The sequence below is a fragment of the Solanum verrucosum genome, unplaced genomic scaffold (genome assembly GCF_900185275.1).
Source record: "Solanum verrucosum unplaced genomic scaffold, falcon-dt-bn FXZP01000060.1, whole genome shotgun sequence".
Lineage (NCBI taxonomy): Eukaryota > Viridiplantae > Streptophyta > Magnoliopsida > Solanales > Solanaceae > Solanum > Solanum verrucosum.
Genome location: NW_026020129.1, coordinates 17,735 through 38,121, shown reverse-complemented (window position 1 = coordinate 38,121; position 20,387 = coordinate 17,735). Strand labels below are relative to the sequence as shown.

At 26.7% G+C, this 20,387-nt stretch overlaps 1 protein-coding gene and 1 long non-coding RNA gene across 2 annotated transcripts in view; one reads left to right on the top strand and one right to left on the bottom strand.

The window, feature by feature from the left end:
- LOC125826134 (uncharacterized) overlaps positions 1-18,441 on the bottom strand; it is a 31,702-nt gene extending 13,261 nt beyond the window's left edge. The window contains exon 1 of the long non-coding RNA XR_007442927.1: positions 18,329-18,441. This is a non-coding gene — a long non-coding RNA (uncharacterized LOC125826134). The remainder of the gene's footprint in view (positions 1-18,328) is intronic.
- LOC125826120 (tyramine N-feruloyltransferase 4/11-like) overlaps positions 1-18,914 on the top strand; it is a 40,570-nt gene extending 21,656 nt beyond the window's left edge. Inside the window, exon 3 of the mRNA XM_049505423.1 lies at positions 18,702-18,914. Coding sequence (XP_049361380.1) covers positions 18,702-18,777 — 76 coding nt within the window. The 3' untranslated portion in view covers positions 18,778-18,914. The remainder of the gene's footprint in view (positions 1-18,701) is intronic.
- The last annotated feature ends 1,473 nt before the right edge of the window (positions 18,915-20,387 follow it).

Genomic DNA, 20,387 nt, shown 5'->3' with positions numbered 1-20,387 from the left:
TAAATTTTATCGTCTATTATAAATTTTGTAACGAAAGTGAGTGTTGTGATTGTAAAATAGTAAAATATATTTTCCACTCGAATCTATTGTTAGTATTCTTAAATTATTTAGGTAGTCATTTGATATAAAAATTGTTGGAAATAAATAAATATATCTAGCAAATAGTATCGTACACCTTGTTTCTCAGTGTGTGTGATCTTGTTGGTCACGATTTTAAGTCCCTTATATACTTGCATTTTGTCCGAGTTGATTATTTCTCCTCGAAAATGGGTGGCAAGGTCAATAGAGAGACGAGATTTTCCTGTTCCTGTTGCTCCCATTATGAACACCACTTTCTTCTTGTTGAACTTGTTGTTGTTGATGAAAGTATTCATTTTAGCTACACATAAAATAAAATCATAATAATAATTAATTAATTTAAAATAGTAAACAATCTCATAAAAATCACTCATGCATACACTCATATATTAAAAACTCTTGTAAATATAAAGTTAATAAGTAGAAATCTTGTTTGAGATGTAATAAACTATGTAAAAGAATATATTTTTTGATGATGATTATGAAAGAGATTGCATTGAACATTTAAGAAAGAGATACATGTATATGGACACTCTGAAGTCCAAATTCTGGTTAGTTTTGTAATAATGAAAAATATAGGGAAGGGAAGGGAATGAAAGGAAACAAGAGGTAATTAGGTACTCCCTCCGTCCCATTTTATGTGACACTCTTTGGATTTTGATATTCAAATAAGTCTAACTTTGATTGTAAATTTTTCATAGATCTTTTGAACATTTTGAATTATCAATTGTTGTGACTTATAGTACTTTTTACGTAGTTTACAAATATATAAATTTTATTTCAAAAAAAATTGAAGATTTCATGCGCAAATTTCCGGTCAAACTTAAATTGTTTGACTCTCAAAAAACGAAAAATGCCACATTAATTGGAACAGAGGGAGTACTAAACTAGTGAGACTTTTAAAAGGCAAAAGGGTCTGGTGGACCCTTCTACTTGAATGAGTTTGTATTGTGAACCCTTCTATTTATTCCTTTGTCATCTGAACCCCTGAATCCATCTAAACTCAATATTTTAAACACTTTTTAACCCTTTAGTTGCGCGTGTACCACAAATGTCAAACACGTAATTTTAAAAATAATTATAAATGACACGTGTATATATACCACTTCATGTCATCTTGACATTTTTATTATATTTAATTAATATATTTTTGATTTTTATTTGTCTTTTGCCACCAACCCCACCACTCTTCCCCACAATCTCATTTCATTTCTCTTTCATCTTTCTTAAAAAAAAAATAATTCAACCTCTTCTACTCTTTTCATTGAAGAAAAAACTCCAGTAGCAGAAATCATGGCTCAATCAAGGCAATCCGTCTTTGTTTTCATCTAAGTCGAAGAAGAGAGGTTCACCGCAACATCTGTGTGTGGCTATATATACCCACATTTTTCTTTCTCATTTTTTTCTTCATTCCCACAAAATTGTTTGAGTATTTTTGTTGGTTTTGTTTGAATTTCAATTTATCTATGTAAATTTTGTAACTTATTTTCGTATTTGTATGTTGTTTAGTCTAGATTTCATCTTCTATTTATGTCTTTGTTTAATTTTTAGCTTTTTAGTCGATTCATACTAATTATGTTGAAATTTTTTGGGATTTTGTTTGTTATGCTTTCAATTACATGTTTCATGATTTCTATTAGATTATAGGATTCTAACAAAAATAACTTTCATGATGATGCAGAAAACTACAATAGGATCAACCACAAAATGAAGCAAAGAATTAAATGAAAATGCATAGAAATAAAAAAGGAGTATAACGATGGAAAAAATGGAGAAGAAATTTGGGGAAAAGAGATAAAAAAAAAAGAGGCCAGAAAAAGCTCAAATTTGTCTAATAATGTTGTTAAATGCATATGGGGAAGAAGATGGCTTTATAAAACCCTAATGTGGCTATTAGACCCATTTAACCAGATCTCACGCTCCTCAGGTGGGTGTATCACACGCTCCTTTGTTGTGTCTGCCACATAGGATGCCAAGTCAGAAAACGTGTTTAAAATATAGTGTTTCGAGGAGTTCAAGGGTTCAGTTGACAAATGATTAAGTAAAAAAGTTTGGAATACAAACTCATACAAGTAGAAGCGTCCACCAAACCCTTTTGCCTTTTTAAAATTACCCTTATTTTTTAATCATTACTTTTTCATATGCCTTTTAAATATTTTAAATTATTAATTATTATATAATACTTTTTCCGTAATTTTCAAATATATAAATTTTATTTTAAAAATTTTTATGTTCAAACACAGGATCAAACTTTAGAATTTGAATTTCGAGAAGTTAAAAATATTATATCAATGGAGATGGGGAGTATTAATTTATTGGTAATGCAATTCGCAAATGTGGTATATTAGATGTCATTCTTCAGTATACATAGGAATGAACATGCTACGGTAGCTATCAAATTAATATATCAAAATCCTAATACCGTGATTTTGATATTATATATATATACTAGTTATTAGGTTCCCGCGCCAGCGCGGGCCCAATGTATATTACTTCCTCCGTCTCATTTTATGTGAGGTAGTTTGATTCGCCACGGAGTTTAAAAAAGAAATGAAGACTTTTAAAATTTGTGGTCCAAAATGAATGATATAAATTTGTATGACTGTAAATTATTTCATTAAGGGTAAAATAAATATTTTATAATCAAATTGTTACTTAATATAGAAATGTGACATTCTTTTGGGACTGACTAAAAAGGAAAGTAAATAACATAAATTGGGAGTAGTTCTTTGTTTCAATTTATGAGACACCGATGAAATTTGGAGAGTTATATAATTTTTTGTATGTGATTTTGTTAAATATATTTTGAAGTTGTTAATTTATTGTGATTTATAGCACTTCTTATATCATTTTCAAATAATATATATTACTCTTTCTGTTCCATTTTATGTGACGTAGGTACTTTTACGAAACTCAACTAAATTTCTTATATGATTCTCAAATATTTTTAGTTGTTATTTTACTTTAATTTACGTTACTTTTTATGTTATTTTCAAACAAACTTCTTTTGTTTCAATATGGAATTAAAGAGTCAATAAAATTTCTTTTATGATTTTTAATTATGTTTTTTTGATATCTTATATTATTACATTGTGATTTTAAGTACTTTTTATGTAATTTTTAAATCTAGAACAAATTAAAAGAAAAACAAGGAAAAATTTAAATGAAGAAAGTACTAAAATTTTCAAATAATCATATTTCTATATTAAAATGTTAAAAACTTTAAAACTCCACATATATGCAGAAAATCATATACGGAAGACAAAATAATTTTTAAAATATATATTAAAGCTCTTTCTAATAATATCACATATTTATTCTATTTTTCAAATAATATATATTTCTCACTCAATCTCAATTACGCAGTACATATGAAATTTCGAGAGTTAATCAAATTCTTAGTACTATTTTAAACTATATTTTAGTACTATTTATATAATTTTCAAATAATATATGTTACTCACTCTACATATTTATTCTATTTTTCAAATAATATATATTTCTCACTCAATCTCAATTACGCAGTACATATGAAATTTCGAGAGTTAATCAAATTCTTAGTACTATTTTAAACTATATTTTAGTACTATTTATATAATTTTCAAATAATATATGTTACTCACTCTATTATATTATGCAATACATGTGAAATTTCAAGAATTAACCAAAATTTTAATATTTTAAATTGATTTTTAGTACTATTTTTGTAGTAACTAGAGGAAGTTGAAGAAGAAGGGCAAATCAGTCAATTGACTGACTAACCCTAAGCTCCTAAACATTCTCACTTCTAAATGGAAGCACGGGCACAATATCCGTTAAATTGTTAATTATTATGATTTATAATATTTTTTACATTATTTTCAAATAATATATGTTATGTATTTTTAAATACTTTGAGTTGTGATTAATAATATTCTTAACGTAATTTCAAATAATATATGTTACTCCATTAGTCCCAATTTATGTGACACATGTGAAATTTTGAGAGTTAATATGTTTTTCAAATATTGTAAGTTGTTAACTATTGTGGTTCATGGTATTCTTAATGTAATTTTTCAAATAATATATGTTATTCCCTTCGTCTTAATTATACAATTCGCCTAAAATTTTGAGAGTTAATCGAATTTGTAAGTGGTTTATGGTATTCTTAATGTAATTTTTCAAATAATATATGTTATTCCCTTCGTCTTAATTATACAATTCGCCTAAAATTTTGAGAGTTAATCGAATTTGTAATATTTTAAATTTATTTTTTAGTACTATTTAAAAAGGAAAAAATTAAAATATTACTATATAAGAAGAGTAGTAATTATATAGTAATTTTTCAAATAATATATGTTATTCCCTTCGTCTTAATTATAGAATTCGCGTAAAATTTTGAGAGTTAATCGAATTTGTGATATTTTAAATTTATTTTTTAGTACTATTTAAAAAGGAAAAAATTAAAATATAATGAAAGAGGAGTGTATAAAAGTAGGTAGGCCATCTTTGTGATAGGTGGGCCATCTTCAAAAACCAAATATAAAAGTAGGTGGGCCATCTTGGTGCCACGTGTCGAAAGAAGAGTGAATTTTAATCATGTGGTCTAAAACATGACATGTGAAATGTTGAAACTAAAGAATTACAAAAAAAGAACAGATTTTTTTTTCAAACAACAAAAAAAATATGACAAATAAATTAAAATGAAGGAAGTATGATATTAGATATTGATTTTATAAATATTCATACAATATTTGATATTTATATAAATATATCGAATATTGTACTGAAGTATATAATTAAATTCAACTCATAATACTACAAACAAATTTATAAACTTATATTAGTACAAAACTAATTATTTAATCGTTTAAATTTTAATTACTATGTCTTGATCGAATATTTTTGTGTGTATATAATTAATTAACGAAGGAAACTGAATGTACTTTTTTTGAATTATTCATAATTATCTATTATATGTAAGTTAAAATAGAATAAATTTAGATTGCGAATTTATCATACCGTAAATTGTAAAATATTAAAATCAGACTTAAAATTATTGACCGTATTAAGTTATTTTGATATGAATATAATATTTTACAAGTTGGAACTGAAAATTATCGAACTAATTTTTTTTAATTATGTATGATGCCACGTCAGTCTACACCACACGTGGAAAAAGAAAAAGGAGAGTTCTTTTACATTATAAAATGACTACATTTGAAAAATGGGTCAACTTTAGTTTACGGCTCCCACCAAATTTTGTATTTGTAGGAAATAGAAAAGAAATTTCATGAGATGCTTGACTCTTTTATCTAAGTTATTGTAATAACACGCACGTTTGAGTTGAATTCCACCAACCAAATAAAGTATTACAAAAAAGAGACCAAATTCTCCACTATAAATAACCATTAGTATTATCTTTCCATACAATATTCCATTACTAATTAAAATTCATCCTACTCCTTTCAATAATATCTCCTTTGCCTTAAACAACTATGGCTCCTGCTCTTCAATTTCTATTTGTAATTTTGTAAAAGCAGAAAGCTTATTACATTTGTATTAGAAAATTTTAAATTAGTAATTATCACATTAAACCCCTCTATTCAATTTACATGATTTCTTCTTCTTAATTTATTATTAAAAAAATGACGTCTTTCTATATTTGGAGGTAAGTTAAAAGTATGCCAAAGTATAGATAGAGGGGCATAACCTGACCTCTCATAGCAAAACAAATGTTACTCTTCGACCAGGAAAAAGAAAAAATAGAGCACAAAAGGAAAGAGTAATGTACACAAAATGACTAAGGTACTTACTATATATACACAAATATACGAGTCAACCTAGATCAAAGATGAAGTGTTTCTTTTTTACTCGAATTCTGATTATTATTATTTTTAAAAAAACTAACATACTTTAGTTAATTCATTAATTTTGCAAGAGTTATGAATTTGAAAAGTTATCTTTTTAAAATAAAAGGAGGTACGATGAATACTGAGTAAAGAGAAAGCTAGGAATCTTATTTTGAACAAGATATTTTGAGAATAAGAAAAACTATTAAGGATAAAATAGTAAAATATTTGGATCAAATGAAAAGTGTTTATAAATTGAAAAGTCATATATTAGAAATTCACAACTTGACTTTTAACTTAGAAATATTTTGATATTGTAGCATTTATCAAACATATAAATAAACTAAAAAAAAAGACTTATAAATCAATTTAATTAGGTTATAAATTTAACTAAACATCTTATGTAATTTACTCTTTTGTTGTGGTAACAACCACTATTAAAGTTTGCATTAGATTTGGTAATGAAGGAGAAACCCTTCCCAATCATTTTCTTTTACAAGTCAAAGGAGAGACTCTTCCCATATTGTCTAGTTTTTCTTCTTTTGAAATCAAATTAAAAGGTTAGGCATGACCCCTACCTTATATATATTAGGACATAACAAAATACATATATCAGCAAGAGGAATAATACTATAAGATATTCCAATGATACATTATATTAAAATAATCAAAATATTAATACAATATGATTTTTTTTTTTTTTTTTTAAAAAACAACTGATTGAGTCGTATCATAGACATTCACTCCTACTAGGATTGTCGTTGTCATAAACCATTCAACAAATTTGCGTGATTGGCTTAGTTTCCATTTACAGAAACACTTATTTCTCGGAAAATTCATGATAAAGTTTATTTAAGACGAAAATATTTTTTCTCTGAAAACATGTTCTTTTTTAGTGTGAATATATATGGATTCTTATAATAAATCGTCCTTATTGAGTTTTCATATATCTTGGTCAATGTCGACGAATTTCATTTGACTTTAATTTCAAGCCACATATATGTAATCCATATGATTATTATCAATATTGCTGAAATTTTCAACATTTATTTTTTGAAGAATTTTCAGTTCATTCGTAGTTGTTAACAGTTGTACGATAAGAAGTTGAAAAATAACATTTTTTATGATATTTTGCATGGTCCTATGCACCCACTTGGTTCTTCTCTATATTTCTTCTTTGTTGAAAATTCATGAATTAATTATGAAATTAAACTATAAACGTCTGAATGCTATGAATTGTTTCTCAAATTTAATATTTTATTAAATTTTCAATATGCGTAAACTGTGAAATTTGAATTGAGTAGATTATTTTTGAAGTTTTACTTGTCAAAATTTTAAACTCCAACAATACTATATATAAACCGGGGTTGTTCCGTCCAATTTCTTTTTTATTATTATTAAGGAATATTTCTTTCGTCTCAATTTACATAAGGTAATTTGATTGAATACTGAGTATACGGAATAAAGGGAAAACTTTAAAATGTTTCAAAATCTATCTATATATAATAGAAGAAGAAAAAGTGACACATGTCATCACCACAAAAATCAGATTTTTAAATCATCTAAATTAATTATATATAATATGTAATTTGTTTAAATAGTAAATTTTATTTTATTTTTAAAAAAAATACTTTAAAAGCAGTTTTTACAATTAATTGAGATACGATTTTAAAACAATTTTAAAATTTAACATGAAGAAACTGTAAATCTGTATTTAAGTGAAACAAAAAGTAAATAAAATATTTTTAAAAATAACGTTTCTATCTATATACAATTATTCTTTAGCTTTCCGTTTTTAAAAAATCAATTAACTAAATATTATTAATCTGAATTTTTTTAAAAATAAAATAAAAAGACACATGTCATCAACTACTAATTATATAAGGATTTTCTAAAAAAAAAAAAAATTATTTATTTTTAGAAGAATTTGAAATTCAACTAATTTGAAAAAAAAAAGTGAGAAAGAAAGAAGAAAACTAACTAAATTGTCCCATTTCTTCACTAATAATTACAGTTTCAACATTGCACACAAAATTTCGAACAATTTTAAAATTTTAAAAATAATTTTAAAATATTTTAAATATGTATCTAATATTAACCGAAAATAAAAAATAAAAAAGAGTAACCAACTAAATAATTCCATGTTTTTTTTCCTAAAATTAAAAATTAGTCACTGTTTTTTAATTTGAATTTAAAAATAAAAATAAAAATAAAACTGAATAGTTTAATAAGTACGGAATCTATAGGTAATGGTTCCTAAAGTATAGGTAATTGATTAACATAAGATAATTGTTTTAAGAAAATTAACTATTTAAAACATTAATTAAGATCAATATAACTATATTACATCGGACAAATCATGAATTTTATTTTTCTTTACAGTTTTTTCTTTTAATCACATTTTAAAATTTCATATGAAGAAAAATATGAGAAAATTCAGTTTAAAAGGAAAATAAAAAGAAAAAGCAACGTGGTCTCTTATAAAAACAAAACTAACTTGGGTGCATTTTTTTAATTTCGACTTTATCTTAAACAATTGAGGTTTTTGAATTCAAAACTGATTATAACTTTAGAGTTTTAACTTTTTTGTTCTTTGTTTTCACTCTCTATAAATACAAAACACAGTATTTATATTCTTTTTTATGTGATTTTATTTTTGAAAGAGAATCATCGTGAGAAATTTTGATTATATTTCATGGCTTTCTGGTAACAAATCAAATTATTCTCTTTTTTCGATGAGTTTATCTCTTTGCACAGTTTATATAATCAAAATTGAATGAAGAAAATATTCTACCATAAACAAGGCCATTCTATTACAAAGGAGATCAAAAGTTGCAAGTCAAGTAATGTCCACTTGTTAAACAATACAACTAAATGAAGGAAATAAGAGAATGAATGGTATGGTATTAATTAAAACTAAATGTGATCCAAATTCAACATAAGATTGAAGTGAAGGTATTGCGACTTAATCTTAAATAGTGTATATATTACGAATATATGAAAATGTTGATAGACTTTTTGAATGAATTGACAACATTATACATGAATTTTTTTATGTAATATTTTAGTATTATCATTGCATATATTGAAGCCACAATTCCAAAATGAAAAACTCTTTCGTCTCTTAGAATTAGAGTTTTAAAAAATCACTTTAAACATAGCTATAGCGTACATAAGTAATTGCATTGAAGAATTTCTTAGCGTAAATTATCACTTAATTTATTAAAGATAAATTAATTATTAGTTTAAGTTACGATATTATCATATTAAAGTGTCTATCTTATTATAATTGCAAATAACTTGATAATTTTTTAAAATCTTAATGTAACAGTGATATCCAGACATGTTTGCTACACTTCACTTTGATTAACTCATAACACATTAAGAAGAAGAAAAAGAGAAAGAAAAAAAAGTCCTCATACGAGGGAGAAAATGCACACTTATAATTTATAACCATTTGATCGATAGCTATATAATGAAACATGAAACCAAAATTATCACGCATACTTACGTGTAGCCTATTTATTATTTGTACTTATTGATTAATTTAGGCATACTAAGATTTGTTATAAAAAAGTTAAAAATTGCTCATTTCAATAATTTATGTCTGTTGCCATTTCCCAAGTATTCTATAAGCTGAGTGACATTATTACTTAGAGCCCGTTTGGATTGACTTAAAAAAAGTAACTTTTAAAAAGTAACTTTTTAAAGTGCTGGAACTTATTTTTAAAATAAGTAGTTATGTGTTTGGATAAAAGTGCTGCAGTTGAAAAAAAAGTTGTTGATGTGTTTGGCAAATAAGTGCTGGTAAACACTTTTTTTTATCAAAATGTCTGAAATACCCTTTAAGCTGTTAACATGATAAAAAGTTGATTAATTTAAGGTTTTTATACTTAAAAAAAAATTAAAACAAAATTAATTTATGTTTTACATCCATAAGTAATAATATTTTTCTATCATTCACATATTTCTTTACCACCTTATAAGAGGAATATAAATTCATATTTCAGAAATAATAATAATAATAATAAAAAAATAAAAATAATAATAATAGTAATAATAATAAAATAATAAAATAATAATAGTAATAATAATAAAATAATAAAATAATAATATAATAGTAATAGTAATAGTAATAATAATAATAATAATATAATAATAATAATAATAATAGTAATAGTAATAGTAATAATAATTATTATAATAATAATACACATAATAATAATAATAATAATAATAATAATAGTAATAGTAATAGTAATAATAATAATAATAATAATAGTAATAGTAATAGTAATAATAATAATAATAATAATAATAGTAATAGTAATAGTAATAATAATTATTATAATAATAATAATAATAATAATAATAATAGTAATAGTAATAATAATAATAATATTTATTATTATTATAATAATAATAATAATAATAATAATATTTATTATTATTATTTTATTAATAATAATAATAATAGTAATAGTAATAGTAATAATAATAATAATAATAATAATAATAATAATAATAATAATAATAATAGTAATAGTAATAGTAATAGTAATAATAATAATTATAATAATAATAACATAATAATAATAATAATAATATAATAATAATAATAATAATTTAATAATAATAATAATATAAATAATAATAGTAATAGTAATATAATAATAATAATAATAATAATAATATAATAGTAATAGTAATAGTAATAATAATAATAATAATAATAATAATAAGATATAATAATAATAATAATAATAATAATAATAATAATAATAATAATTCAATATGGGCAATTTGGAAATTGTATAAAAGAATTAAGGGCAAAAAGGTAATATACTTGGTCAACATAAAAGTGCTTTTAAGTTAAAAAAAAAAAAGCTCCCCCCCCCCCTAGCTTTTAGCTTTTGGCTTAAAATAAGTCATTTTTGACTTAAAATAAATCATTTTGATAATTGCCAAACACTCTAATAAGTCAAAAACTGGCTTTTAAGCCAGTTTGACCAGCTTAAAAGCCCATCCAAACAGGCTCTTACTTGCCAAATTCTCAATAAATGATGCATCCCTCTGAATTGATATATAAGTGATTTTAGGCTTAAGTCATCTATGGCCCTTAAAGTAGGGCTAGTGTCTATTGAACACCTAAATTGTTCAAAATGTATACCTATTAAACACAAAATGTTGATATGGTAGAAAAAGTGTTTTTCACTTTCCTTTGGCGCGTGAAGATTTCTAAAATCATATTTTTTTAATTTATTTTTTCAAGAAAACTTCAGTTTTTCTTCTTCCATTGATTCTTATCATCGTAAATGACTTAAACGATTTTTTAAAAATATTTTTTAAACCAATAATTTTTTTAATCGCAAAAAGAAAAAGTCCCCCACTCCCGCTTTCGATCATCTTCTTCACCTCAATTAGGTTTTCAAAGACAACTGCATTGGATCTTCAAAAACGAAAGAAGAAAGAAGATTTTTGGACATTGGAGTAAAAAATTTAGCTGATAGCTCCATTTCCAGCCATCTTCAAACAAACATCATCACTCAAAATTAAAATGTGAACCCATTTAACTTATAAAAAATAATATCAAAGAATTCGATAAAATTAATTTGAGTCCTCTTGATTTCTCTTTAGCAATCGATTTTGAAATGATTATCCGTCAACAAACTCCGTTTCTTCATCACTCTTGTATGTGTCTCTCTCTCTATATTTCTCTCACGTATTAGGTATGATTTTTTTTTTAAAAAACTGAATAGGTAAATAATTTGATAAGATATTGAGTTTTATTATGGTTAGAAATGAAATGTTGCAGGGATTAGGGAAGAAGATGAAGAAGAAAGGGGGTGGGGTAGCGTGGGGGTGGGATAGCATAGGGCTGGGTAGTATGCGTTATTATTTTCAATATTTTTATATATAAGAGAAAAAGATTGAAATGTATTTGAAATAAATTTTATTTTTTAAAGTTTAAAAATCATATTCTATAATTTTTGGGGACCACTTGCCACATGTCGTCTTTTCATTAAGCATTTTGTCATGTCATTGAGAGTGTGTCACACTCACTTTACATTTTTTGCTGATTACCGAAAAGTATCTAATAGAAACAACGTTTAAATAGATAAAAGTGTTCAATAGGCACTAGCTCAATTGAGGTGTCTAAGTGAATTATGCGGACAATTTTAAGGGGCCACATATGATTTATTTTAAATTTAATTAAATAGCAACATGTTAAATTTAAAACTTAAAATTTTAAATTCATTCCTAAAATCAAGTTCAACAGTAAATTCAACATATAAATAACAATTTATTATAATGGGACCTGTTAAATATTGATTTAATTTTCCTACGTATAATGAAAATTAATTTAGAAATGCTTATGAATTTAAAATTTTATTGAAACATATACATAAATAGAGGATAAAATAAAATTAAATTCATGATTTTAATAATTATAGAATAAAATCAAATTTTAAATAATCAAGAAATAATTACATATAAATCCTTTTACAATTAAAATTAACACAACTTTTTCAGTTTCAAAAGAAAGTTACACACGCACAAAATATGTCTGAGATAAAATCACATTTCTAAAATTCATTTGTTTACATCTAATTAAATTATAAATTATTGTTAATTGTTTTTCAATTATATATATAAATATATATATATATATATATATATATATATATATATATATATAAAACTTCTAACCAAAAATATTACTACCAAATAATCAACAAAATATTGACATTTGTTGGGCAAATCTTCGAAAGATTTGTGTTTTAAAAAATAAAAGTTTTTTAAAAAAAAAACAAAAATGCAATTGTTTTCCCATTTTAAACTTAAAAATAAAAATAAAAGTTGGATTCTAAGTTGAGAATGAATTTATAAATAAACAAATTAGGTATAGTTTATTAGTTTAGAGTTGATATAGCTATTTTAAATTTGAATTGAGATGTAAACATTTTCAACTATTTAATTATAATTAAAAAATAAAAACTTAAATGCATGTGTTTTTTGAAATGATTAGTTAGAATTCTCACACCATCGTGATTTTCTCTTCTTCTTTTTTCAGAAAAAAAAAAGAAAAAGAAAAATGAATTAAGAAGAATTAATCTTATTTTTTGGTTAAAATAAAAATAAAAAAAAAAGAAAATAGTCATATTAACTGTATAAAAAAAAAGTCATATTAACTGTAGTAATATTCTAATTGAGAATTAGAATTCGGTAATTCATAAGATTATTGTGTGTTACGGATAATGCTTATCATTCAATTTTTATTTTTTATGTTTTGGTCATACTATTTTTAAAATTTTTGAAATAAATTTATTTTAAAAAATTTAATTGTTAGTAAAGTGTGAACATGAGAGGAAATATAGGAAAAATGAGTTTTTAAATAGGAGTTTCAGCTAACTCTTTGTTTTGTTTTTATTTTGTTTTTATTGTATTATTTTTTTGTTAAATTATAATTAACAATTTTTATTATATTATTTTTTTTTGTTAAATTTTAGTTTATAAATTAAAATTATTTGAATTATGGAATTTTAAATTGGAAGTAAAAAATTCTTAATCAATTTACTTATATTTTAGAAATTCACTACTCCCCTTTACATAACTCAAAATTAAAAAGATAAAAATATTTATATAAATTTAAAACTGATCCCACTAACTCATCTAAAACTGATCCACTAATTTTAAAATAATTAACTGCAGTTAAATGCATGCGTTTTTATTTAATTTTTTGGCAAAATATAATTTTGTAAAATTTATTTTTTTATAAACATTTATTTTTAAATGAAAAATCTTTTAAGATTAATTTTATTTTTAATAATAAATACTATTTTTATGGGGAATTATAGTGCATATGGTTGCATTAGTATTTAAAAAAAATAAATTATCAAAAAGCACAAATCTGTTATTTATTATTAAAAAACAACCTGTCATAATATTTTAAACATTTTAAAAAAACAATTTTATTTTCCTTTTCTTTGAAGAGATGATGATTTGAAACTAACCTTATTAATCTCAACAACATTATTTTTCCGTGAGCATGTTGATGTGTAATGACCCTAAAGGTCATTTTTGGAAATTTTTATAAAATGACCGTTTTACCCCTCCCGATAGTTGCCCCGAGTCCTAATTGTTGTTTTTTTGAAGTTGGATGAAAAGCTGAGTTTTTAAGAGTTAAAGTTTGGTTAAAAGTGCTATTTCGAGTCATTTGGAGTTTCGAGACTCGAATCGGATTTCCGCCGATTTCAGCAGTTTTAAAATGTCGAAACGGGTCTATGAGAATTTACGGAGTCGAATTTGGAGTTAAAACGAAGATTTGAGGTCCTAAGTTGCAAAAATTGTGAAATTTTGATCAAGAGTTGACTTTGGTCAACAAACAAGGTTCCGGTGCTCGAAATGGAATTCCGAGGGCACCGTTGGATTCAGGGGGTGATTCTAAGTCTAGAATGAGTCTTGGTTGAATTTTTAGAGTCCCCGAGTGCATTTCGACTTTTTGAGCCTAAAGTTAGTTTCTTGACGCCTTATCGGATACCGGGTCAAGGAGACCTCGAATTCAAATTCCGAAGATTTCATTGAGTCCGAAATGTCATTTTCAAGCTAGTAGCATATTTGGTTTGTGTTCGGGAAGTGCCAAATGAGTTTTGGGTGAGCTTTTAAGTTTCTTGGATACTTTGACACTATTTCAGCAAATTGTGGCAACTAAAGGGTTCATTATTAGTTTTAAAGGTCGAAAAATTATTCCGAAGGTTCTGAAATTTTGAGCATGAATTATAGGACTTATCTGCAAATTTTGGTGCATTTTCGCTAACCCGAGATCGGAATTTTATCGCAAATAAGAAATAATTGTTTACCGAGTAGAAATGATATTTGACTGGGCAACGAGCATGAAATTGAGCTCCGATTGAACGAGCAGGTCCGTATCATTATTTAAGACATTTACAAAAAAGAATCGGGTCATTTCACTATCGTATGAGGAAATTACGGTCTTTTTAGTGAAAGATTAACTGCTGTTTTTCTGGTGCATAACAGCCATGTATTGTTATAAAAATCTCAGACTGTGTTCATTTGGTATTTTGAGCATATCGGGAGTTCTAGAGATCGGAATGGAGTGATTCTTATGGGTTTCTTCTTGAATTAATATGAGGGTTAATATTCAATCTTCAATTCGACATTTTCTCATAATTTCTTTATCTGGGTTTTTTTTCCCTATCCATAAATCTCTTGGGAAAAATTGGGGTTTTATCGATTTGGACTCCCTTTTTGATGAAAAAGGTATATTTACGATCCTTATGTTATGGGTAAACTGATTTTTAACATAAAATTATTGATTCATCGATTATTTTCATCATATTAACCGCGTACAATTTGGACTTTCCCGGTAAAGTTAAAGTTTGATAAATTGAGAATTTCAAGGTCGATCTTAACTCCGTTTTTTATGAAATTTCATATTTGAACTTATCTAAGCATGGGTAAGATGTTTTTTAAGAGATATTTCATTTTCGAGTCGGGGTTTCGGATTCGAATATTTTAGACTTCTTCAAGAACGTGAATTTTCCTTCAAATTGAGTTTGTGAATTGATTTCAACTCCATTTTCAAATTGGTTTTCACCATTAGCTTCCAAATACTTTAAGGATCATTTTACATAAAAAATTTCTAGATTTGGGTATCGTTTTCTGGTATGAGACTTTTGGACCGTTTTGCCCTTTTTCTCTAAATTTCTTGATTTTGATGTCATTGGACTCGAATTGTGATTGTGAATAATTGTTTGAATAGATTATCGTGATCCGGATTATACTCGGAAAGGAAAGGGCTCAAGTTAAGTAACTTTTGGAGTTCGTTTTAAGGCAAGTGACTTCCAAACTTTGTAAAACTCTTAGACTACGCATGACTACTTTCCTAATTGTGTTGGGGAGTAATGGGGATTGAGGATGAGTTTTATTTGTTGATTGAAATTGTTGTAAATGAAAGATGGGGAATAAAACGAGCTAAATGTGTTATATGTGACTTGAATTTATTGAATAAGTCATGTGATAACTGATATTGAGGGGATAGAAGAGCATGAGTAGGCTATGATTGATACAGGCATTGATGTTGAGACAGATGATGTGTAATACTATGATGTGGTCGTGATATGGTTGTGATTGAGACAAGTGATGTGTAATACTATGATGTGGCAGTGATATGGTTGTGATTGAGACATGTGATGTGTAATACTATGATGTGGTCGTGATATAGTTGTGATTGAGACAGGTGATATGTAATAGTATAATGTGGTCGTGATATGGTTATGATTGAGACAGATGATGTGTAATACTATGATGTGATCGTGATATGATTGTGATTGATGACATGTGCATATTCATTATTCATCCCATGTGTGAACTATCTGTTGCATGAGTTCTGAGACACTGATATGAGGATGGATGGATATGAGACACGGTTGAGACTAGCTCCGGCTAGAGATATATGAGATGGACTAGCTCCGGCTAGCGATTTGGATGCCGATGGGATCTGGTTCCGGCGGTGATACATGGTCCATGTGTGGCCCCCATGGGTTCTGATTTGAGTATTCAGCGCGGACTGATTACGTCAACAAATGTGTATCGTAGGACAGACATGCATCACGACTACATGACATCATTATTGCATTTTGCATCGCATTTGCCTTATCTTTGTCTGTGATGTGTGGATTGTATCGGTTTACCCTTTTTATGTGAAATTTGATCTACTTGCTCTTATTTGTTGATCTGAGGTTGATGAGGATATACTGTTGGTTCTAACTGTTGAATATGATCTGTTTAGTATAGGTTGGTTGGTTTGCTGCTAGATTGAAGTTTCGGTGGTTCGGTTGGGATTGAAAGGAGTTGTTTGTAGCTGCTAGTTTTGCTTAGTTTAGAGTTACTTGCGACTATCTGTGGTTTTCGGTACTCACCCTTGCTTCTACACAATTGTGTAGGTTGACAGCTCTCTCTCATGGCTCCTGCTCCTCAACAACCAACTCCATCTGAAACAATAATCACCGATGCATCATCGGAAAACAATAACGTTACCATCACCAGAAAGATATACACAAGAGTTCGTCTCGCTACAAAATCTGATTTGTCTCATATATACCAATTGTTTTACCAAATTCATGTCTACCATAACTATACTCATTTATACAAAGCTACTGAGTCCTCCTTAGCCAATTTGCTTTTTAAAGAAAATCCTCTTCCACTTTTCTACGGGCCATCTGTACTTCTACTCGAAGTCTCTCCAACACCTTTTAACGAACCTAAAAATACCACAGACGAAGGGTTCAAGCCCGTCCTTACAACTTTCGACCTTAAAAATACCACAGACGAAGTTTATATGAAGTAGTTTACTGTATATCAATTTACGAAATAAGGGGAAACTTTAAAATGTTTCAAAACTACCTTAAAAAGAGTATATCTTTATGAACTTTTTTCGCGAAACAATTGAGATCCACCATAAGTAAAATGTTGATAGCATTATTAAATTTTACGTGTAATTATTCGTGGACTAACTAAAAATCAAAACGTGTCATATAAATTCAAACAGAAATAGTTAATTATTATTCCCTCCATTCACTTTTTTTGTGACTGTTTGACTTAACATACCCATTAAGAAAAAAAAATAAAATAATTATATATATATATATATATTACCAAACTATTCTTATTAAATGATACTTAGTATTGAGTCTTGAAATAATGATTTGAAAAATAGATATTTAATGGTGAGGGTAAAATATATAAAATTTTTTTATCTTTTCTTAATAAGTCAAAAGAAATAAATAAAAACAAAAATCTATTATAAAATAAAGGATAAGTGGAAAGTAGTATCAACAACATAAAATTGGTGGCCAAAGGCCAAACCAATTACATCAATGACTCGACCCTATAGAACGCACGTCAGAGTTGACCTCCACCAACCGTTTTTTATTGTTGAAAAATCCACTAATCTCACTAGCAAATAAATGAATTTTAAAAAGAGACAACTTAATTCTCCACTATAAATAACCATTATGATACTAAAGTATTTCCACACAATATCCCATTACTAGTCCTTTCAACATTTCCTTTATCTCCAAATTTAACTAAATACTTTCCCATGGCTCCTGCTACTCAACAACCAACTCCATCTCCATCTGAAATAATAACCACCGATGCATCATCGGAAAACAACAACGTTACCATCACTGGAAAGATATACACACGAGTTCGTCTTGCTACGAAATCTGATCTATCTCATATATACCAATTGTTTTACCAAATCCATGAATACCATAATTACACTCATTTATACAAAGCTACTGAGTCCTCCTTAGAGGGCTTGCTTTTTAAAGAAAATCCTCTTCCACTTTTCTACGGGCCATCCGTACTTCTACTTGAAGTCTCTCCAACACCTTTTAACGAACCCACAAATGAAGGGTTCAAGCCTGTCCTTACAACGTTCGACCTTAAATTCCCTGTCGTTGAAGGACAAGTTGAGGAGTTCCGATCAAAATATGATGATAAGAGTGATGCTTACATTGCAGGATATGCTTTCTTTTACGCTAATTATTCATGTTTCAATGACAAGCCTGGATTTTATTTTGAGAGTCTTTACTTCAGAGAGAGTTATAGAAAGTTGGGAATGGGGAAATTGTTGTTTGGAACAGTTTCGTCCATTGCTGCCAACAATGGGTTCGTATCGGTGGATGGAATAATCGCAGTTTGGAATAAGAAGTCATATGATTTTTACATAAATATGGGAGTTGAAGTTTTTGATGAGTTTAGGTATGGAAAATTGCATGGAGAAAATCTTCAAAAGTATGCTGATAACAAGGACAAAAATGACCAAGGAAGCTGTTAGCTATTGTGTGCTTTCTTTTAAATGTTGAAAGTTCAATTCATACATTTCTATTTGTAATTTTGTAAAAGCAGAATGCTCATTACATTTGTATTTTTAAATTTTAATTGGTAATTATCACATTAAACCCCTCTATTCAATTTACATGATCTTCTTCTTCTTTAAGTTATTACTCCCTCTGTCCCAATTTGTGTGACACATTTCGCTTTTCGAGAGTCAAACAGTTTAAGTTTGACTGAGAATTTGCTCATGAAATCTTCAAATTTTTTAAAATGAAATTTATATATTTATAAACTACATAAAAAGTACTATAAGTCACAATAATTGATAATTCAATATATTTTAAAAGATATAGGAAAAATTTACGATCAAAGATAGACTTGTTTGAATCTTGAAATTCAAAATATGTCACATAAATTGAGACAGAGGGAGTATAAAAAGAATCACATCTTTCTATATTTAGAGGTAAGTTCAAAGTATATATAGAGGGGCATAACCTTAATTACCGCTCATAGTAATTTATCTCTCTTATCCCACAAGAAGTCAATATATATATATATATAAAAGAAAATTCTAGACTCGCGTATGTAGCGCCATTACAAACCAAAATTCTCTTTTAATTTATTTTATTTCCAAAACTAGCCTTCCTCGTTTATGAAAAATTGTGACTTTTATGAAAAATTGCGACTTTTATGAAGAATTGTGACTTTTATGAAAAGTTGTGACTTTTATGAAAAGTTGTGACTTTTATGAAAGGTTGTGATCTTTCCTAAGGGTTGTGACCTTTCTGAAGGGTTGTGACCTTTACGAAGGGTTGTAACCTATCGAATAAGACACAATAAACATTTGTTCACACTACCTTTTGTTGTCTATAAATAGAGGAATTTTCTCTCATTTTAAAACAACAAAAAAATTGAACTTATTCTTCTTCTTATGGACAATTAAATATTTGTGTACTTTGCTTATGTTGAATGACTCACTGACACCATTGTTTTTGTATCAATACACTGGTGAATAAAATCGTTCTATCCTGAGAGGACCTATTCCTTTAAACATCAGGTACTAGATGGGAATAATTTTCTTAAGAGGACACTGTGCATTCAGTGGACTCAATTTTTTCCATTCTGTTTCATTCTATTGTTACAGATCCTAGTATGCATCTTACCGTCATTAATTTATGCTTATATTATTAATTGTTATTTTTGAGTACGTGCTTTAAACTTTGTTGTTTATGTTTCTGCAAAATTATTTTTATAAGTATTTGTTAGTACTGATTAAATAACAAATGTTAATTGAGTATTCAAATAAGTTTTCTCTATTAGAATTGTTGAAGGTACAATAAAAAAAAGGCCTTACAAATCTCTAATTTCTTCATCAACAACGTCATTCCTTACAAGGATGAGATTTTGTGTTCTATTTTTACTAAATTTTATTAGTGGAAATTATGACTACTTTAAGGATTGAAAGTTAATTGAAGTGTTATTCAATTTTTTGAGGTATGTTATTTCAAAACATAGGAACTTTTTTGGTTAGAATGTTTTGTTATCATCATTGGATAGCTCATAGTTTACTCCCTTTAATGTATGTTTTTTCTCGCCGTTTTGTTGTCTTCT